This window comes from Chenopodium album, chromosome 25 (genome assembly GCF_948465745.1).
Source record: "Chenopodium album chromosome 25, dcCheAlbu1.1, whole genome shotgun sequence".
Lineage (NCBI taxonomy): Eukaryota > Viridiplantae > Streptophyta > Magnoliopsida > Caryophyllales > Amaranthaceae > Chenopodium > Chenopodium album.
The window spans coordinates 3,514,119-3,537,696 of NC_137858.1; the positions used below are offsets into that span (position 1 = coordinate 3,514,119).

The 23,578-nt window shown below is 31.8% G+C and overlaps 2 protein-coding genes across 2 annotated transcripts; one reads left to right on the forward strand and one right to left on the reverse strand.

Annotated features, from left to right (window-relative positions):
• Positions 1 to 55: 55 nt before the first annotated feature.
• Positions 56 to 2,718, forward strand: LOC145614099 (cytochrome b5-like). The gene is made up of 4 exons (XM_081669095.1): positions 56 to 110; positions 217 to 314; positions 2,011 to 2,077; positions 2,265 to 2,718. Exons 2-4 carry the CDS (start codon positions 228 to 230, stop codon positions 2,525 to 2,527), a joined length of 417 nt encoding a protein of 138 aa, XP_081525221.1. The 5' UTR covers positions 56 to 110; positions 217 to 227; the 3' UTR covers positions 2,528 to 2,718.
• A 4,745-nt stretch (positions 2,719 to 7,463) lies between these two features.
• On the reverse strand, positions 7,464 to 10,257 carry LOC145614097 (cytochrome P450 78A3-like). The gene is made up of 2 exons (XM_081669094.1): positions 9,213 to 10,257; positions 7,464 to 8,281 (listed from the first exon to the last, which is right to left on the reverse strand). The coding sequence occupies exons 1-2, from the start codon at positions 10,188 to 10,190 to the stop codon at positions 7,652 to 7,654; spliced, it is 1,608 nt and encodes a 535-aa protein (XP_081525220.1). The 5' UTR covers positions 10,191 to 10,257; the 3' UTR covers positions 7,464 to 7,651.
• Between the last annotated feature and the right edge of the window lie 13,321 nt (positions 10,258 to 23,578).

Here is a 23,578-nt window from a genome sequence, read left to right on the forward strand (position 1 = left end):
CGTTTTGTTTTAAGTCAGCGATTAACAATTTAACAACACAACAACAAAAACTCAGTTGAAAACCCAACTCAACTTTGACAAATCAATCTCTTCACTTCTCTTTCTCTCTCGTATGTTCTAAATCTTCTGTCTTTTCTATTTTCAGGTGATTTATGGTTCAAATTTCATTGATTTTTAATTTTGTTTTCCTATATTTTTGGGGTGTGATTTGATTAGGTTGTGGAAAGATGAGTTCAGATCCCAAACTTCATGGATTTGAGGAGGTCGCAAAGCATAACTCTAAAGATGATTGCTGGTTGATTATTTCTGGCAAGGTCAGTTTTTTCTTTAATTTTACCATGAATTTCAACTGCATGATTCTGATTATTCGATGTTTTTTTTCAATCGGGAATTGAAATTAATATGTAAAGGTTGAAGATGGAATTTTTAATTGCGAATTGTGGTTTTATGATAAAATTAAATCTTGCCCAAATTCTGTTGATGGCCTAAATTATTGCAATTTTTGACTAAAAAGTTGGTGAGTTATTAGGTTAGATTTGTGGTTTTATTGAATAAAATAGAATTAGAATTGCGAAGATTTGAAGCAGAGATGTTTAATTAGGAGGATTAAAACAGATCTAAAGTGCAGTAAAATACTATGAAAATGAAATACAGCACAAGTTAGTTGGGAATAAATAATTCAATTAACGCACCCTATAATTGGTTGGGGAATACCCTAATCACGCCCGAATTTGGCCCGAACTTTGAATACTCCGTATAAATGACCTTGTAAGTGGAATTGGCCTACACTATGCTGGGGTTAACCATTTGAAAGAACGAGATGATAGATCTCAACGTGTCCGCCTGTACGAAACGTTGCCAAATTAATGATCCATAGTTCTAGTCACAATTACACCATTTAAACTTGCAAAACCCGAAATCTGACAATGCAGGACCGGAGGGGGGTAGCTTGAAGCCTGTTAGTGTATTAGAATTTTTGATTCAGAATTGAGATTTTGAGAATGCTCGCTCATATTTTGTTAATAGAAGACACAGCTGTAATATGGGGATTAAACTTGGGACTAAAACCACTCTGTGGCGTCTATTGTCTTACCTTCGTGCATATTCAAGCAAACAACTCGTGTTAACAATTTGCAATATGTCATGTCGTCATGGGATGTTATATCTAGAATTACTATGATCCTTACTAGTTAGTATTATAAACTGAGCAATGCTGAACTTTTATCGCTTAAAGCTAGCCAATCTTTTGTGGGAATAAATGGTTTTAATCCAATTTTACAGAAACTGAGGCTATGTTAGACGAATGTGTTAAATTGAGTTGGTTGAAATTGATGCAAATGGATTCACTTGGAAGCTGGTTACCTATATAGTTATTGGCTTGTAGCGTTTATGTTTTAGTGCACAAGGCCAAAGAATTCAAGGCATTAGCCAAAGTTGTTATTAAATTAGACCCCAAAATAACTAATTCTATAGCTATAATTGATTTTAGAATGATAATAGACAAGCTTATGCCAACATAATCCTATACCCAGTCGTTCAGACATGCATGGGCACCTGTGTGCAGTTCCGATCTTGCTGCTAGCTTTTTCTTTTTTGCTTTCGATGGCCTGGCAGACTTGCAGCAAGGGAGTATGGTTGCCTGTGCAAAGTTCTGATTTCTCCCTTCAGCCTCATTCACAACTCCAGTTCACTTAAATAAACCATCTCCAAAGACATAAAACTGTTGTCATTGCCACAAAAGATTTGTCAAAATTGACTAGAGCAAAGCTTACATAATATTAAAGGCAACAATCAACAGGGGAAAAGGCCATTGAAAATTTTATCTCTGATAGACTATATAAACCAATCTTAGGCCTCAACCAATTGTGAAAGATGCTCCAACATCTCTTACTTGCTACCAAGTTTATATCCTTGTTGTGATTTGATAATGATAGTAATGCTTGCAAATCAAATTATGCTCTGTTCAAAGCCATCTATTGACTTGAATTTCATCTCAAACAACTTATGCAGGCCTATGATGTTACTTCCTTCCTGGACGACCACCCTGGTGGTGATGATGTCTTGCTCACAGCGACTGGTAAGAGGTTTAGCTTTCTTTAGTTTGTGTGTGTGTGTGTTGTGTTGTGGGGAGGGTGATGGGAGGGTGTGTGTGTGTGTGGGGGGGGGGGGGGGGGGGTTGTGTTTTTATTAGCCGAGTCAAGGATTCTAAGCCGGTATCTTTTTAAATTGTGATCATTATTTATACGATTATGGAATTATTGTAGGGAAGGATGCAACAGAAGATTTTGAAGATATTGGCCACAGTGATAACGCAAGAGACATGTTGAAGAACTACTATGTTGGTGATGTTGATGTTTCTACCATCCCATCGAAGCACAAGCCTACAAAGTCTCAACCTTCTCAGGCAACCACACAAACCAACCAATCTTCCGGCTTCCTGATCAAGTTATTGCAGTTCCTGTTGCCGTTGGTCATACTAGGTTTAGCTTTTGGCCTGAAGAACTTCAAGAAAGAGTCAACCAGCTAGGTTATTAAATTCAAATATGCAATTGGTGAACTTATATGTGATCAATTTTATAGGCTTCTTCGATTTGATTGTAATTTTATAATGTTGCAATTAAGTTGCTTAACTTGTCCTTGATTAAAATTCTTAAGGGTCCATTCTATTCATGGTGATGTACTTGAATCAGAAATGAGGAATGCTATCTGCATTCTGCAGCCTTGCTAGAGTGCAACTCTCTCATTTTATTTTATTTTGTACGAGTATTTCTTTTTGAAATGATAGATAATACATTGGTTAATACACCGTACTTCCATCTACAAAATTCTCGTTTGGTCCTTTAGCATGGCTTATTCGAGTATCTTGCTATTCAGACTCAACGAGGTATCTTATATTACAGAGTATGTACTCACTCCGTTGGATTTAGTTATTATATTATCCCAATGTCTCATAAACGACTTCAAGACAGTATCACACGAGTTTACTTTTGAGATGTGTATAATTTTAATTTTAACTGCTACGTATGAAAGATAAAAGGGTCTAATTAGGGAAACATATAATGAATGTGGTTTTATGAAATGATTATTTTTCCAGAACATCATAAAAATTTACTTCTCCATACTGTATTATGTGACTAACATTTCGGTATTGAGTTAATTACTGCACAACATTTCATCCAAAATTTAGCAGCTCATCAAAATTAAATTATGAATAATTAAGCATGAATGCATGACACTCGATTCAAAAATGTCAAAATGAAACAAAAAGAAGATTACACAACCCGTACGGAGTACCTTTCAGCCACTTTAAAAGATTCTAAAATTGTGTATGGGCTGATTCGTTCTGCAATTAATGGACTCTTATATGCTTGTATAGTTGCATAATATGTTAATGTTATGGACCATATTACATGTACTCGTATAAATAGTTGGAGTATATAGTATGATGCATGCATTATTATAATAATGGACCATCATGTCTTCTACATAAAATTGATTTTTTGCCTATATGAGTATATGCCCATCTTTTTTCTATTTTTTTTTTTTTTTTTTTTTTTTTTTTTTTTGGGTCTCAATTATAGTGTGGGATGATGCATTAAATATTCTATGTTCACGGGGTTTTTAATGTTCAATGTTTTGCTAGGAGATGTGCTGATTTGATAGACAAAGATTGAAAGTAAATGGATCATCATTGTATGTCGTACTTTTTATTAATGTTAAAAGGTAAATTTGCTAGGAGATGTTGCATTTGAATGCAAAACTCTCCCAATAAGCATTCTAAAGTCTCAGAAATGATATTATGATTTATCAGCTGAATCAAACATTTGTTGATTATCATTATTGTACATGTTTACAATTAAGTTGAGAGCTTTAACTTTATATTTAAAGTTGGAATAATACACCTATCTTAGGGTTATAGAGATAGTGGATCATAAATTTGAGACTAAAAGTTGGATTTTCCATTTACAAGATTTTTAAAGGACCTTTTGTCTTCCTTATGCAATGTATCTTTAAGTAAAGCATTGATGTTATTGATAATATCATTAATATGTAATGTCGATCCTTTATATCTACTACGCAATGAATAATTTATGGATTTTATTTTATAAATCATTTCTTCTTGCATCTTTTACCTTTATGAATTTTGTCCATGCATGTACAACAATTATGTAGCACACGTCCAATATAATTGAAAAAAAAAATGTAGCGCATGATCTGAGTAAAATTTATGCAAATGCTGAGACTTGTTTATTGGAAGTGTCTTCAAGAAATATGGATCTTTCATTTTCCCTATTAAACATAAAATAGTCCATGCTGATTAACATACAAGTCCAACAATGTTTCATCTTAAAACTAATGGTAATAGGTAAAGACGTACTATACTTCACCAATCTTATACTACCTCCGCTACTTTTTAGATGCAACAGAGGGGTACTTTTTGTGAGACATAAAAAAAATTCCTTTGTTGCATCTAAAAAGTAACAAAGGTAGTATTTGGTCATCCTCTTTTTATTTCTTCAATGTAGGACATCTCGTTTTTAACTCACATGTGATCTAATATCCTAATTAGATTATAACTTTATAAGAAATAAAAACCGACTCAAATTTGAGTTTGCAATAGCTTTTTTTTTTTTTGAAAGAAGTTTGTAATAGCTTTTACGTGTGTTAAAGTTATGATATCTTACATGATCTTCCGTAGTAAGGATTGGTTCACTATATATTTTCGGATCACTTTTAATCCCCTAATCACTCAATAATCCTTTCATGTTTTATGTGGGGCTTAAACACAAACACTGTATAATAACTCTTGCAAGCCAAACTAAGGACATAGTTAACATCATACCATGAAAATCATAGACAAGACAGGCACCAAAGGTTATCAACAAATGCATATATCCAATATATATAGTCCAAATCAATGTAAATTATTGGTTCATGGAAAGAAGGCCTTTCAATCAAAAATAATATTATGCATGCAATTTCTCCCTAAACACTTGGTAATTTAAAGCAATTAAGGATACTTCAGGCCAAAGCTAACTAAGGAGGCAAAGTGGGTTCTGTATTCACATCTTTTATTTTGTTCTGTTTTTCTTATTTTTTGGCATGCTAGTGATGTTACATACTATGTTAGTAACTTAGTACGTAGCAAAAAGCCCACTGAGAAAACTTACAATAAAGGCCTTAAATTATGATTAAGGTGTAGCTACTGTAAAATTGTCCGACTCTAAATGAGTGGTACTTCATCCTATTTTTTATAAGAAATCGCAAAATTAATAATGTAGAAGAGATTCGATTGTAAAATTTGGACACCATAATCTACCTTTGATGATATAAAACAAATTGATGTTGATAAAGTACATCGTCTTTTCGGAAATTAATAATAAAAATCTTTTGTGCTAAAGTGTAGTAGTAATTTAGTTGGAATGGTCTAATTAGTTTTTCTACTAAGCTTTGTCCTTTGATGATGACCGATTACAAAAAAATCACTTGCTAACTTTAATTCTTTTAACGTAGATTAGGGCAATTTAAACCACAAATCCACAGAGTTTATTAAAGACTAGTTTGCTGGAAAGCGGCCACTAAGTGCAATATCATCACTTTGGTCTCATCCATAATATGCAAAAATTCATTTTTACTATCCAAATGGAGTGTTTTTGAGTAACTTATAGATACATTAGATTTCTTTTTACTATTTAAAGTTCTTTTCTTATTGTTTAAGCTATTAATTATAATATCTGTAATATAGAAAGGTTTCTCATATCTACAATTACTCCTATTTTATAATTTTGAAGCGTAATGATCCTTAAAGACGATCGGTAGCACAATTAATTGAACTAAGATGTCAAGAAGGGGGTTAGTTGGAAAGAAATTTAGAGCAACTTAGAGCATTCACAATGGTTGTGTATAAGAACCTGCTAACAATTTTTAAATAATTGCTAGTTACATGCTAGCCATTGTGGTGATTTTAAGATAAATAATAAGGGTGATTTTACTTCGTATTTAGTAGGTCTAAATATTATGGCATTTGAGATTGTCTACACAATCCCTTGGGCAAAAATAAGGCTATCCTAATTGGTCAGAGAAACCAAATTTCTCACAGAAAACATGGGTAGATGAGATCAATTCTAGTTATGCCACAAACCATATACAGTCTTTCTAACACTGCAAAACACACTATTTATAGTTTTTTAATCACATAGAACACCTTTGATTTAGTTTCTCTATTTTGATAGAATCTATTAGCTTTAAGAGAATGTAAAAGTACTTGTATTAATTTATGTATTTTATTAATAAAAAGTAAAATACGACAATGATGTAGACAAAAATTGAATCTCATATCTTCCCTACGTACTGGAGTACAGACTTACGAGAGTACCAAATAACCTAACCAGCCTCAAAATTAAACCAAATAAAGTAAGAGCAGCAGGTTTATGTCAGCATGGATGGTTATGGAAGACACGAAGAAGCTACGAAGTACTTTTGTGTAACACGAGTCCGTACAACTAACCCAACAACAACCTGAAGATTGCAAAGTGTTTGGGCTTTCTTAATTTTAATAGGCATAGTTGCCGGCTATCATGTCAATTTTCTATTACGAGTAATTATTGACGTGATAACAAGCTTACAACAAAGTTTTCAGGGTCCCATTTTTTACTTTAAGTGGCATCTCAATTTATGTGGCACCTATGACCGTACCATAAGTGCCTCTGTGGGTGTGAATTCTAAATCTTATGGAGATGTATGGTAGCCTAGTAATTTTGTGAAGCAATTAACCATATGTAACTTAACTTTGAATAATTATGGTGGATTATTAGATGGTTGTGGTCAGGGACAATTGGCGGTTCGGGTCTAAATTTATCCGATCTCTTCATTTTATTTTAAGCTATTAGATATAAACGATATGTTGTCTGATATTGTGTTATATTTAGTGTTTGTGTAGTTATTTGGATGCTTATTATTATTACGAAGAAAACGATTGTGTAATCCATTATTATTTCGTGTGGGTGAGCAGTCATTTTCAATTTTTGTAAGAGGGAATTTTAAATTGTTTAATGAATGTGATACAAATTTGTCGGGTTGTCGAGTCTTCTTTGCTTACAATGTCCCTAATTTACACACACCGGATTTTGTGGGGAAAAAAAAAACTTCTTATATAGAGGTGATTTTTTTTCTCCGGTAATTTGACTTTTGATGTAAAAACGTACGAATGTTGTTATAGTATATTGATTCTTATCATTCCAAACTTGTACGGATTTTATATAAACAAAAATTGGAGACGAAGTTCTAAAATATGTGCTCCAATGAGAATTTTGAATAATTGAGCTTTCAATTATTGCTAATTGGGTAATTCCCATTTAGGATGAATATAACTTGATTGCAAAAATATAGAAACTTCTTAAATACTTGTATTAGTATGTACCTTACACTCCATATTTATAGTTTATGTACAAACACTCAACCAACACAAAAGAGGTGAATTTACATAGAGCTTTCTACCGTCATTTTATAAAATCTTTCACCACTCACTCACTCTAGATGGGAAGAAAGGGTGAAAGAGATAAAACATAAAAACACTAATATCAACCAAAATTAAAAACAAGGCTTTGATCATCTAGTAATAAAGGGTCAAGATTAAGATTTGGAATTCACTTCACATCACTTGTGCCCTTCTAGGTCGCACCTCAACCGTAAGAGGGTGAGCCATCTCACATGAGAGTTTTAACACTTCTGACAAGTCCACCAAGGCATCCGCCGCGGATGACACCCACTCATACTCGTGTAGCAACGACGCAACCCAAAAGGTCACGGTGGCGAGCCCGAGTGCCTTCCCAGGGCAGGCCCGTCGGCCCGACCCGAATGGGGCGAGCCTCAAATCGGACCCGAGCACCGAGATTTCACTTTCGGGGCTCGACCCCAAAAACCGGTCCGGGTTAAACCTATCGGGCTCGGGCCACACCTCCGGGTCCCGGGTAATGGCCCACATGTCCACCATAGCAGTGGTCCCGGCAGGCACGTGATGCCCATCAACCGTAGTGTCTTCAATTGCCAACCGGGCCCATGAGAGAAGTGGGCCCGGAGGATGGACCCTGAGAACTTCTTTGATCACAGCCGTCAAATAAACCAATGATGTAATATCAGACTCAGAAACCGCACGTGACCTTCCAACTATATTGTCCAGCTCATCATGAACCCTTGATTGAACTTCTGGATGAAGGACTACTCTTGCTAAAATCCATTCGATTAAAACCGCCACAGTATCGGTGCCTCTAAATATCATTTCCTGAAAAATAAATAAAACATAAATAATTAGATGTTATTAATATAATAATTAAGATATTAATGGATCAAATATTATGCAAAGGTAGAAAACATCAAAGATCTTAGAGAATCTGGAAATGATTTGATACGACATTGTCAATCAAAATAAATTTACTATTTTGAAGTACCTATCTGGCCCTCTTGAAAGTGATACCATTTTTAGCTTTAATCATTTTTTTAAACATGTGGAAGTGGAACCTAGAAATTTGCTTTGTTTATAAAATGCTAATCCTTTTCCTAACTTTTTATTTTTGGCTTATGCTTAGATTTTGCTAAAATTTCACCACCATAACATTTCTTAAAGATCAATCATTATTTATCAAAATTATTCGCTAATACGAACTAATATGTTGATGCACGTAGTTAATCTACCTAATTTGTCAATCGTTAGTGTACATACCTTACACTTTTATTCAATCAAAAAGAATATTAACGTCATTTTTGTTTTGTACGAGGTATAAAGAAAAATTCTATAGATAAAAACAGTACAATCGATACGTATTACGAGAAAAAAAACTCGAAAACCAACCAAATATCTCCAATTTTTCAAATCTTAACCTATAATTAAATATTATTTAAACTATTACGTCATCTCAATTAAGAATATTAACCATAGTCACTTCACCAATACTAGATCAATTTAAACAACAATCCTTGTACATTACGACTTATCGAAAATAGGTTTAAATTTGTCCTTGGTACTTTTAACCGCCAAAAGATTAGTCACAATTCCTAAAAATGTTGGTGTAGCATTTTTGTCTCGACCTTTAAAATTGGATAACATCCTTAAATAATTATGTACGTAATTGACGTAATACATAATCATGCATGTAGTTCTGAAAATAAAAGTAGAAAAAAGTTGGTTATAGTATATTTCTAAAAGAAAAACTTACCCAAAGCACAGCGATCATGTCCGAATCGAAAAGTTTATCCGAGCTCGGTAAGGATAGCAAAACATCGACAAAATCCCGGTTGTTTGGAACCGGGTTAGCTCGATGTTCAGCAATAATACGACCAACAAACCGGTTCACTTTAGGGACAAGTCGGGAGCATCTAAACCGAATTTTTTGAAAGTCAAAATCAGCTAACCATGATAAGTGGTCACCCCAATTTAAGACCCCTAATAAATCATACCCTTCTCCCACCATCTCCTTCAATTCCTCACTCTCTTTGTTTAATGGGCCTTCGACTAGACTACACTTCCGCCCAAACACTGAGCCCATCATGTTACTCAACGAGGCCCGTCTAAGCACATCACGTGGTTGGAATGGGCCACTCTGAGTCCCAAAATAGGATGTCATCGCTTCTGCGATGGCATTCCTTTGGGACTCAGAGGCCTTAATTTGTTTAGGACTAAACATATGGGTTGAAGCAACCCTACGTAAGGTACGCCAGTAAACACCATACGGGGCGAACCCGATGGCTCGGTTAAACATTAAACTATAGGCAGACTCTTTAATAGGTCGGTCAGCAAAGTTGGATGAATGAAGTATATCCTTAGCCACCTCATGGTGGCACGTAACGATCACACGCGTTTCGCCGAGGCTAAAAGCCATAAGGCGTTTCGCGTTACAAGTTTGAGCTACGGCGGATATCTTACGGTGAGCTAAACCCGTCATGAGGCCCATACTGCCTAGGATAGGCCAGCCTCTTGGGCCAGGGATTGGGTTTTTGGCCCAATGAAACAAACGGGCTAGCCTGTATTTTCCCCAAGCTGGGCCTCCTGGGTAAGACCAGTGGATTAAGGCCATAGTTAACCAAACTATGGCAATGATAAACAAGGAGAAAACAACATTAAAGGTTGAAAAATGGTTGCATTTAGAAAAAAGGGCAAATACCCAAATTGAGTCAATATTAATATTTGTGCTCATTTTTTCTTTGAATTTAGAGAGAGAAAAAAGGAGGAATTTTGAAGAAGCTTATTTTGAGCTTAAGAGGTTTGAGTAATGTTTTTGGTGCTAAAGAATGAGGATGTTGGGGTCCTTTATATAGGGTGGCAATAGGACAAAAGAACCCCGCAATTAATAAATTATTAAAGGGAATCAGAAGAGAATGTAATTTTAATAATTTTTATGGGATGCTAATTGGGTAGACCGTTATGTATTGTACTTATATAGTTATTTACATGTATTTATTTATATAATCAATTATAGTACTCTACTTGTAACGTAAGTAATACTTAATTATCGTTAAGTACTATTGCTAATTAATTTCTTGATTCTTTCATCAATGAAACGTAACTTCTGTTAACACAATTACACAAATCACCTTTTAATACTTTTAAAATTATTAAATAAAATTTGTAAACTTACAAGAATTGCTTGGGATATTTTCATGAAATTTCCTTTTACTTGTATAGTTATATTGCTCTTAAGGTTTTTTTTTTTTTTTTTTCCCTCCCTTCTTCTTCTTTATTTTTTTAAAAAGAAAAATAAATGACTTTAGTATAAGCTTTTCTAAGCCTATTAGTAGCCAGTGAGTAAAAAGTGATTGAATCCATTATTAGAGTATATAATCCATTGTCTAAGCAGCTTTCCATCTAAAACCTCATGTAATGGTATAGTCCCCATACTAAATCTAAGTTGGTTGGATATGGTGGGGTATTGTTACTTGTATGATATTAGATGATGAAGGTTTAATTTAATTACAGTGGTTATGTACTCTCTCTCCGTTTCTTTATTAGAGTCCCATTTCTCTGTATTATGTGAGTAATAAATGTTAGAAATGGGACTCTAATAAATAATAATGAGACGGAAGGTTATACAAAAATAGGCAGCAATACCGTCCCAATTGTTGGGACTTTAGAAAAAACCAAGAAACTTGGGATCAAAGCTTACTTAGGTTGGTTGTTAATAAAAATAATTTTTTTAAAAAAAAAAAAAACTAATTGATGAATATTTTCTTAAAATCTTAACTATAACTAAAATAAGGACTGCTGAGATCATTATTGTCCATGTGTCGACATCTCATAAATAGGAAAAAAAAAAAAAACCCACCAAAATTATAAGTGATACACCGTATTATCTTTTTCACATTCTAGTTAAAGACTTGGAAACTAGAAAGGGTGAACTCATGGTACATTTTGCTAAAAGCTTTTATTACTAAATGGATCAACTTCATAATTTCTATGGAGTTTTAAAAAAAATATGGCTAAATTAATTATATTACGAACAAAATCGTGCATCCCACATAACTAAACTAGTATATACTAGTTTACATTATTACATTCATTCCTAATTTCCTCCAATTTAAGAAATTTATGTTTTTTATCAAGGATTTTTTTTTAACTCTATCTACGTACGAATAAAAAAAGGTATCAAAATAAGTTTGACTTTTCGATAAAATACATCTCCCTCCTCAATCTTCGTAGATTCTAGCCACCTATGCACTTATATTTATTTTGTTTAATTTTGACATAAGTCACATAACTAAATTTAATTTGAACGAAGAAATATAATACATCACCTAAGCTCTATACAATAGTTGAGATAATGTTATTGAGGATTTATTATTAAAGATTACGTATAGCACAGTACATTTATCTCATAAATCTATTAAAAGGAAAAAAACAGGCTAAGTCTATTCAGACTAAAACACAGTACATGATTTTATGGATGTATAATGTTATATGCTCCCTTTTTTTTCATAATGACAATATTATTACCATCTTAATCACATATTGTGTAATAATACGTAATGATTGAATTGAATGGTTTAATTAATATACCCATCTAAAATCCTTTGTTTCTTTTTTATAGCCTATACTAGACTAGACAACGAGATCGGTTCAATTCAAATTGCTCTATGCTCAATAACTCCATTTAATCCAAGCACGTACTTTAGAGTGGGTAAGATGAGCATAAGCACCGTTCCTAACTAAGCTCTTTGATTTGATTGTAACAAGAAAACTATATAAATAGTAAATCTGTAAATTACCAATCCCTCAAAAAAGAGAAACTCTGTAGTGATAAAGTATATAAATCGATTTTGGATTTCAACCATCAATTTAGACTTTTAGCTTAGATGATCCTTTAATTTGCATGATATCAATAATCAACTTAACACAAAAAGGTCATTATCATAATTAATTTTTTTTTTTTCCCTCTATCTTTACATATGCTATTTTTCCCATCAGTTTCCTCATGCTCTACTGTACCCCCATCACCACAAAACACCCCCCCTCCTCCATTCATCCAATTAATCAATTATCCCACTAACCTCTATGTGCAATATACTCCGTAATAAGTTAATAGAACGTTTGATCGATAACTTGTTAGATTTTTAGATACTCCGTATATCATACGAAGTGTAAGGTAGACACAATAATTAGGCTGATGAGGTTTTCAATGGTGTCACAACTCACAAGTCACAAACTCACAACATTAACTTGAGTGTATGACGCATCATACATAACAATACTTAATTATTTAAATATATAGTATTGCTGAATACTTACGATAATTAACTATTTCCAATATTTTGTTTCCAAAAAAGTCGTTGCTCAAACTTCTGTTAGGATGTTGAAGGATTTAATAAATTATACGAAAGAACTAATCAGGGATCACATCCTAAAAGTGACCTAAACTAATACATGATCCTACTTATTGGTCAACAACTTACAAGTAAGGGTCCTAGAAATTCTCCTCATTGAGTACCTTAGTAAAAGGTAGAGTCTTTCATCGGAGTGGACTAATTTTGAATTTATTATTTGCTTCCAATTTGGTTTAATTAAGATGTTTCGAGATATTTTTCTATATTAATAGACAAAAATCGAAATTAAATTTTTATATAAATTTCAATAATATTTTGAGATTAGGTGGAAAATCTACGTCCAATAAGGAATATTCGAAAAAATAAAGAAAAGGTTATTTTTCAACAATAGTTGTTGCTCATGGTTTTTTTCACATTTTTCTTCCTCAATTCTTTATACAAACATCATACTCCTCAACACTTATTTAATTGTCTTATCACTACATCATTGGATACTAATATACACGATTAACACTTAGAAATCTAAACAAAATACTTTAATTTACATTAATATTTTTGTCTTTTGTGACATTTTATTGCGAATAATCATTGCATACTACATATATAATGATAATGTTTCCACCTTAATTATGTATTGTAAAAGGTGGAAACATTAGTACATAATCAGCCTATATTGTTATACGAGTAGAATTTTCCAAGCCAGCAAAATAAAAGTTAGAAAATGGATTGCTGTAAAAAAAATAAAAAACAATTGCAAAAAATAGCATACTAATGACTAATCTACAAAATCTAGAGGAAATCTTGAAAGCCTGCATTACAAGTATCATACGGAATATTGTTTGCATAATTTGCGTTAAAATGTTGGCAACTAAATTAATTTGCGTTTACTAATTGTGGTGTTTACCACCTCTAATAAATTACGATCAGCATGATGAAACGTTTCCAATTTAATTTGTTGACAAATTTTCAATTATATATTACTCTAATTAATAAGTGAGTAATTAAATATTTAATCCTTTACCTCCCTCTAATTGTGAGGAGCCATGTCCCTAGTTTGTGGCAACACGTATCCATTATTAACATCATCTATTGCTTTTTTAAGCTTTTCCAAATTTATAGATTCATGACGGACTTTCTAATATTAGTAATAGGTGATAATTAGAAAGTATTTTCTTTATCCATGAAACTATAAAATTAGATATTTTAAAATTTATATTATCATTTTCAGTAGTACGAGTGTATATTGATTATAGAGTCGATTAGAAGATTCCTCCTTGATTTTCTAATTGTTAATTATATTTCAAATTACTCCTAAATCTTTAGTACAAATATTTATATAAATAAATTAATCAACTTGAAGAGTAATTTAAGAAAACTCATGACGTTGTATGTGCCTCAAAGATTCCTACATGGATTGATAAGACTGTTAACATATTTGTAAAATACTCCGTGACATGCGTCTACAAGTGCAAACTAATATAGTTACAATATATTTTCTTACAAATCTTTTAAAGCAAAGGGAGAGAAACACGGAGTGCAGTAGAAATGTTGTGTGGAAAGCTTTAACAACTAATTATTAAATCTACAAATCCTATTGTTGTCAACTTGTCATACGGGCATACTACGGTACCGCCCACATCCTTAATACTACCTCCGGTCCAATTTACTCGCAACAAAGGAATATTTTATATCTCATAAATAATACCCATTTGTTGCGAGTAAATTAGACCAGAGGAAGTAAAAATTACGAGTATTGAAAAATAGAGAAAATATTAGCTAAGTACCGTATAATTTATCAATATTATTTTTTTAATGTTATGTACACGATAAATGTAACACCATATCATTTTTAAGAATTATGATACTTAGTACTATACTTTCTCCTTTTTTTTTATTGTACCATTTTTTATTTCATGGTTGTCAGTACATTACTTTGATCATTGATGTTTTTTAATGTACTTTACTTAAAATTATAAATGTTGGAACCCAATGTGTATCACTTATGAGTGTCCCACATTGAAGAAAGAGGAAGAGGTGGTTCCACTTTATAAGGTAGAGCTACTATTGCCAATTGATTTTAGTATGGAAGCTCCAAAGCCTTGTTTGTGGACCTAAATCTCCTTCTCCTTGTTCGGGTTGCCCAGGTCCATTTCATATTGTTTCGAAATTTAACAATAAATGGGTGATATTTGAAATCTAGATATTGGAGTAAATACGGTAAATCACTTTAATTATACTGTTAAAATTTTTGAGGTATATGTGGGGATGTTAAAGGTGTCGGGGCAGAGAGGGCAGTGTCCACATGAATGATCTGCCTTTTCATGCGCTAACTCCCTCGCTGATCGCAAACAGCCTAGTAGTTTGGGGACTTTCAAGGCCCCCAAATAGTACGGACTACTATTTCCTTTACCTGCTTTAGTAATTTTTTTTTTCTTTTTGAAATAAATTTTTAAAAAAAGTACGAAAGGTGCAGAAATAGTGGGCTACGATATGACAAGTCAATCTAAGTATTATTTCCCGCAACTCGAAGCTCCTGAGTCCTGACCAGAGTCCTGAGTCATGACCCGCTTTTCAAACTCCTATCCACACACGCGGACTACTCATTCGTACTCTCCTCGCCTAAACCCACCCATTTTATTGTTTCTCTACTTTCATCACCTAATTTACTTCATCATTTACTCTAGGCTCTAGCCTTTGCTCAATCTTCTTTCCATTCTTAATTTTCACCCATTATATTCTCTCTACTCTTATCTTCTTATTAAACTCGTGTATATTTATTGTAATCTGTCTTGTGATCCATACTTGATTCATAAACCGACACACATAGTCACATAGTAATGTGCTATGCCACGAGTTTGTGCCATGGAGTACGTAATAATTTTCATTTGAGGGCCATGACTCTGTATATAACCTAAACTCTAATAGTAACCTCGAATGTGAAACTCTACCACCTACAAGTAAGTAGTTTGTACCAGCAATGCATTGACATATACTAACTTCCAAACTCACACAAACACCGACAGATATATTATCAAATTTGGATCACCCTGATTGACCGTAAATGAATGTCTATTTACAGTACATATTTATATTTGTACTTGTTTATCTATTTGTAACTTACTAAATATACTAACCCAACTCAATAATTTTAACTAATAATTTTAATCATGGGTATACTTTTATTTTTATGATGTATTGATGTGACAAGTCAATAAAAAATTTTACATTATTTATGGACATTTTTACAATTAAATTTCTAGGAGTAGCTTATTTAAAAAGTACTCACATTATATATTTTCACCTACTACGTAAAAAACGAGTAGACGACAAATAAGAGTAATTAGAGGAGGGTATGTAAACATACAGTAGCATAATAATACATAGTGGTAAAGACATAAAGATTGCGTGAGAACGAAGGCGAATCTTGTAGTTAAGTTTACAAAGGTGACGTCGAAATCAAAAGGAGACAAGTTGTGGTACTAGATTCAGTTTGACGGCTTAAATAAGTTCAAGTGTCATGGAGTAAACAACCCTGTCCGTTTGATCTTTAAGTTTATGTTTATGATTTGCAAATGGGCCGACAATAATATTTAATCTTCCTCCTATTTTTCTTATCACCTTCTGTCCTGTGCATTGTTTAGGCTTCCTCTTCTTTGCTCTTGTCTCTTCACCAACTATTTACCTCCATTATTTTTTTTTTCAAACATTTTACCTCCATTATTATTACTTCCTACGAGTACATAGGGTCTAATTAGTTTAAATTATTAGCTCAATCGTCATTAGTCATACAAAAATTACGTAAATAGATAAATAATTATGCGATTTAGCTGTAGAAAAAATAATAATTAAGTTAATTTTATTTCTTAATTAGAAATACGTTAAGTAAACTAGGACATTTAATAAGAATGATGAGACAAGTAATACGATATGGAGTAACTTAATCATTATTTATGAAATTATGAGAAATTTGGTAAAATTTAATAAACAAATTTTTTTTTTTTTTCCAAAATCGAATTGAATAGCAGCTTTTGCCCTCATGCATGCACGTTTCTAACTTTCTATCATCAAATTCACTTTAATGCCGGTTGCGGCTCACCGCATTTATGTGTTTGTAGTGGTGTGCTCCGTATTATTTGCTTGGACAAAACAATGGCTACATCACATGAAAATTTCTTTAACTTTGAAGGTCGTGCAACAAAAAATCTGTATGTTATCTGTCCAGATCTTTCAATATTGATTCAATTTTACTCATTTGGTTTACAAAAAACATGATGGCAATTTATTAAAAGATGTTGTCTACCATAAAATAGAGACATACTATAGTAGACTAGTAGTACAATGTTTTCACTTGGCTTGTGTATGTAAAAAAATAAATAAATAAAAAAATAAATAAAAATTTACATTAAAATTATACTATAGTAGATTGCATTTTTTACATAGGGAAATTAGTTCGTTGTTGCACAATTTTTTATTTAAAAAAAAAAATTGAAGATTGACTCAAGACCAAAGTTTTTTGCTCCTTATTTACGGAGTAAAAGATACTAGTAATTGTTTTACCTATCTTACTGTAATGATTGACAGCAATTATTCCAAAAAAAAAAAAATAATATAAAAAAAATAAATCAACTCTTCCATATGACCTATTAATACTAAGAAACCCTTAATACTATATCTATAAAATTTCTCAATATATCTATCACCTTTGCAAGCAACAATTAAGTTTGTTTTCAAAAGGAAAGGGACAATTTTTATTTGTTGAAATAAAAAGAAAGTGACAATTAATTTAAAACATAATGAATTCAATAAATCGATAACTTCCCACTAAAAAATTATATTGGAAATAATAATATGCCCTTTACAAGTTTACTCTTACGGCCTGTTCACATTTACTGAACTGAACTGATAGGAGCTGAACTGAACTGAATTGAGCTGAAATGAATATTTTATGAGAGAAGGAAATTAGGAGCTGAATTGAACTGAACTGAACTGAACTGAAATTAAGTAAATGTGAACAGACCCTTAGTTATTCCATATAAAGTACGGAGTACTATTTGAAATTTTATGGAGCAATTTGATGTCATCAGTTGGCCTTGAGTAAAACTTGTTTCATTATTTAATTATCTAATATCTACAAATTAAGTTATTACCAGTTACAAATCTTTTAGCTAATAAATAATTAATTCTTCTAGCTAATAAATAATTAAATCTTCAGTTGTCAAAAAAAAAAAAAAAAAAAAAAAAAAAAAAAAAACACTTTTAAGGTATAAGGTGTTTTGGATAGAATTTTTAAGTGTTGATATGGTTGGTTGATTGTCTGAAATTTATGGTTCAATTAAGTAAAAATAATTTCAATTTAGAAAAAATAAGGTGAAATGAACAAGAGTCTTAATTGTGACCGCAAACTAAATGGACACTAGTGATGGAATAGTTCAGAAAATTCAATAGATAATAAGTACTTATTTTTCAACCAAAGTTTTGACCTTGTTTGAGATATGAAAATATCATCGATTCTTTTTATTGAAAAAAAGTCATCTGATTCTATTGGTTGAAAAGGAAAAAGTATTCAATCTATTTATTTGATCAAGTATTTTACTCTGTTAATGCGCATATTAAGGGTTATTGTGACTTAGGAATTATTCCAAATAATTGACTAATACTTACAATTTTACCCAAGAATCTACCTTTCTTTCATAAACTCATTCTAGGAATCCTATTGAATAATTAGTACACTTGTTACACAAGGAGTATAGGTATGAATGTATGATAAACATCTCTCAACAATCAAAATATACAATTATAATCCAATGTAGTATAATTTAGTTGTGTGGCGTTAATTATTGACTAGGTTGTTATTGTTCAAATACAAATTAACCAACAAGTATGTATATTTTTTTTTAAAAAGGTCACTTTCTAAATATTTTGCATGATTGTTAGTTTGTGACCTAAATTTTATTTAAACATATAAATTATAATTTACATCCCCATTTTAATGTAGTCTATACAAGTGTCTTCATTTTGGACTATCATTGCTCTTTATTCTCCTTATTCTTAAGAAGAAATTTTCATTACACAAGATAATATTATCCGAAGCTTCCTTTCTCAAATCATCCCATATGTCAATAGTGTACTATCGTCTACCATATTTCTTTTTTTAAAAAAAAAATCAATAGAAAATTAGCTAATTAAATTATGAGCTAATACAATATATGTACAATCACATCTAGCATTTTCTGTACATAGATACCTATAGGTTGAATAATATGTACAATATTTATTGTTGGAAAGGTTTATGGTGATTTTTGAAACGCCCTGTTAATTTTCCCTTGCTAAGGTACCTTAATACTTCTTTAATCAATCTCTGTCTTAATTAAGGTAGGATCGAGTTCACTTGGATTATATATAATGGTTGTTGCAATCTCTCCTTTGTGGGATCCTATACTAAATTGTTTTTTTCTTATTAATAATTGTAGGTTGTCCAAAGGTAGACTCTTGTAGGGGAACACCACATTTGGGACTTGCAAGTTTCTTTCTTACATCAAAATCTATGACCAAGTCAATTGAGTCAAACTCACCCCTACGTACTATATGTCTTTCCTTGTCAAATAATGAAAGACGAATTATGTCTCTCACCCTCTCATACATATCCCAACAAAATCAAGCAAGATGGGACGTTGCTTCTTTCCGCATCTGCGGTTTTAATATTGTTTGTGTTGATTATTGTATAGAGTCCATGCACTGATATAGACGAAATTTAATCACTTGTCAAAAGGTATAAACTTGTATATTGTACTTTTTCAAACCAATTATGTACTCTGGTTGAAATCATCAATATATAACTTAATTAGCAATCCTTTAAAAATCTTGGTGTTTATATGTTAGTTTGGCAAAACCTTAATTGGATGAAATGTGTGCTATATCTTTAATTGCCAAACAATGACAAGCATTAATTGTTGACTTGACATAAAACTTGAATATTTCCTTCGTATTACATTTTGAATTTTTGCATTATTCACCTAATCCACTTTGACTAATATTAGTGATACATATATAAGAAAAAATAGACTTGTGGGTACTTATTGAAATTGTATCATTGAAAAGATAATTAACAATCTCTTGTTATGCCTTTTACTTATTGATAATTAATACTCCATATTATTTTGGTTAAAGTTTTACGTTGCATACATGTACAAAGAACCGTTTCACTTAAAATCACATGGAGGGAGTACTATGTATTCAATCCGGAAATTGACTCAACAAGCTTCAAGTCAAATCAAACAAAAAATTCATTAATTGAGGGAGTACCTGCATAATTTATATATGCAACATTAAACTCTAACCAAAACTTGATTTTAAATAATGAAACCTAACTTCCAAAATTAGGAGCCTAAAGAACTGCATCTCCACACTATTGAAGGTTGAAGTTTCCACCTTTTATTTTTCTTATTGGGATATATTTTAGGAAATAGGATATGTGTGAATATTGTGTAAATATTTCCTAGAATATTTTGTGACTTATCTTAGGATACTTGGCCTTGCCCTCCAAGTATACCTAGCTATATATATTGTAGCGACCGTAATATTGTGAATGAGAATTACAGAGAACAAATTTAAACTCAATTGTTTAACATTTCTTTTCTTATTTTTTTGTTTTCCTGAAATTCCACATATTAGTATTGTCAACCCTTATATAGTTATATGATGTGATGAATTTAGGTGAAATACTAGAAGTCAAATTGCACCAGAAAAATAAAAGTCAAATTATCTCTAAATTTACATGAATTAGGGAAAGTACATAGACTATATCTGAAGAGAAGATATGCAATCAGATTTAAGAATCTTCATGAAAGCCCCATTAATTGATAACCACCAAGTCTTCTTTTTTAAATATCCTTTCTTAGCATAAACTTTTTTCACAAATTGACTTTTGTATTTGTGTCTGACAATATAGTTTTTTCAATAATAATAAACCCAAAATCAATAGCCGGCTCATGAAAAATACATAAGAAAATATTTGACATTTTTGAAATATATCGACCAAATATGATTCCAATAATTATGATTAAACTTTCCATCATCTTGAATATATCAATGAATCTGTCTTAATTAAGAAACTAATCATACCCCATAAGACTTGTTTATGCAACACATCGATCCCCTTGACTTGTTAACTCTTTCATATTTAGAGTACTATGCATGCTCGAGAGATACAATACACAACAAAACTCATGTTGGGAATGAATGTCAAATAATAAGGCTCTTTACAAAAAATTGGCAAAAGGCCAAAATTTAAAAGATGTCACATACGTACGTAAGCTGATATATACCATATTCGACTTAATTAAAACTAAGTGAGTTCAAATCACTCACAAAACTAAAATCTATATCTTCCGAAAACTAATAGACTAGTGTTTAAGTACTCATTAAACAATATTTTCCTTCCTCCAAAGTAGATGATTTCAATATGTACAACATGATGTTCAACAATTATATTCTAGGACTTTTAAAAACTATTTGGAATATATGGTCTATGGTTGAAGATATTCCTTGATATAGCTTTGACACGTCTTATCAAAGAACAACAGATTAATTAAAGGAATCCTTGTTAAAGCGCATTAAACTTTTAACAACTCAAAGAACCTCACACGTTAGAGAATACTTTTTCATAATTAAGTTACTTTGATCTAGTGCCAAGTACTATCATTAATCTATCATTTTTTTCTTTTTTTTTGTCTTGAAGATTACAGTGATCGCTTTGTTATACTCGTACTTTGCACACACTAAAAAGATCCAAAAATCATATATCAATACTAAAGTTTAACGGATTACGCTAACACTAAATTATCAATCAATTGCAACAACATTGGTGAATTAACAATTCGATTACAAAAAACTTAGCCACCTATTGACTATTGTATATATATTGTGAACCATGTTGTAGGTAAAAACTGTTGTGATTGGCAATCTAAATCCCACATGAAAAGAATAAGGAAGAAAAAACTTTCTTATAAGTGATTGCACACTCAAATTAGTACTCCGTATGAGGTTATTTTGAAATTGTGCCTAAGGGTCTGTTCACATTTACTTAATTTTAGTTCAGTTCAGCTCTTAATTTCAATATGAACAGGCCCTAAAAAATAAATTCATGCGGGCTAGTATTAAAGTGGACAATATCATTCTAATATGGGGTAGAGTATTAGAGTGTGCTTGCCCGAGCCCAACAAAAACCTCAAATGATTGAATCATTGAAAGACGTCTTGATACATTTTTTTCTTGAAATAGAAAAAACGCCCACAAACGTTCGTTTACATATATTCTTCTACACATATACGTTTGTCTACATACAGTTTGAAAAAGATGTCCGCTTACATTGCACTTTGACTTTGCCCCAAAATTACTCCAATTATATAATCGTGCCTTGATCAATTGCTTTTCTATTTTTACCGCAACAAATTTTTCTATATAAACAAGGCACATCTAACTCTCAATTCATTTAAACAATCTTGACTATGATCAATACAAAATAATCTAGTTCCACTTTGTAGATAGTGGAGGAAGGTAAAAAATAGTGACTGAGGGCCTGTTCTGATTGACTGAAGTGACCTAAACTGAACTAAACTGAACTTATTAGAGCTGAACTGAATATTTTATGAGATAAAGAAATTAAGATAAGAAATGAACTGAAATAATCTTATTGGAGCGGAACTGATCTGAATTGAAAATAGACTGAAGACAACAGGCCCTGAATAGTCAATTTGGATGGTACCTAAGAGAACTACTCTATATAATGAATATGGTACAAGTACAAATGTACAATAGTACTTTAATTAGAGACATTTATTTAGAGTACTTTAATTTGAGACTTGTAATGATTCAGATCTAACAAATATTGTATCGACAGAAACCTAGGTAAATACGAGTAAATTTTTTCTAGTATTATTAAATGCCGAACTTATTCTTGTGAAAGGAAGTTTGTAATGGCTAGTGCTGCTAGATTATATTTAGTTAGTAATCACAAAACATGTTTGGTTCAAACTAATTTAATAACAGTTCAAAGGACAAACTAGTTGTGAGAAAGGCATATTCCAAACATATATCCCACCTAGTCGCCTAAGTTGTCTAATTAAAAATTAGAATTCGGATAATTAGGGAATCTGCTGTTTAAGACACCATCCTAGATTATCATACAAATCATCTTTGGGATGTGTTATTATTTATTGATAGATGCCATTAGGTTGTAATCAAATCGTATCCTTGTTTAAATGCATATATATCAATACTACTCGTATTATATTAATTTAATTTTAAATTAGGAATCAATGATGAAAGCATGCTAGGTGTACACTTATATAGTGTTTGTCTCGCTTAATTAGTGTCAGGTTCTTCTACGCTTAAGCATTATTTTGAGGTTTTGTAAGGATCTCAATCATGTTTACGGTTTACCAAATAAGAAAAGGACATGATGTCAGGTGTAGAGAGATAAACATTTGGATCGGAAGTCAGGGAAAAAAAAAAAGGAATCCTCACCCCAAGTACTTATAATTATATTGGAAGGACTCAGCCTTGTTACCTCAAATTACAACAAGTTACTTGATGTTTTCGTTGATTGATAATCATATAAATATGGAATAAATAAGTTATCATCATACTTTGTGCTTACCTAGCAAATTAATTATTGGTGGACTGTGCATACGTTGAACATTAAGCCTAATTTTGAAGAAAATGAAACTAAGGGCTTGTTCTGATTAACTGAACCGAGGTGAACTGAACT

Excerpts from the sequence above, each read along its gene's own strand:
- LOC145614099 (XM_081669095.1), top strand. The coding sequence starts at position 228 with ATGAGTTCAGATCCCAAACTTCATGGATTTGAGGAGGTCGCAAAGCAT. Across the intron at positions 315-2,010 it reads GGTTGATTATTTCTGGCAAG|GCCTATGATGTTACTTCCTT; the intron begins GTCAGTTTTTTC and ends CAACTTATGCAG. Across the intron at positions 2,078-2,264 it reads TGTCTTGCTCACAGCGACTG|GGAAGGATGCAACAGAAGAT; the intron begins GTAAGAGGTTTA and ends GAATTATTGTAG.
- LOC145614097 (XM_081669094.1), bottom strand. The coding sequence starts at position 10,190 with ATGAGCACAAATATTAATATTGACTCAATTTGGGTATTTGCCCTTTTT. Across the intron at positions 8,282-9,212 it reads ACATGATCGCTGTGCTTTGG|GAAATGATATTTAGAGGCAC; the intron begins GTAAGTTTTTCT and ends TTTATTTTTCAG.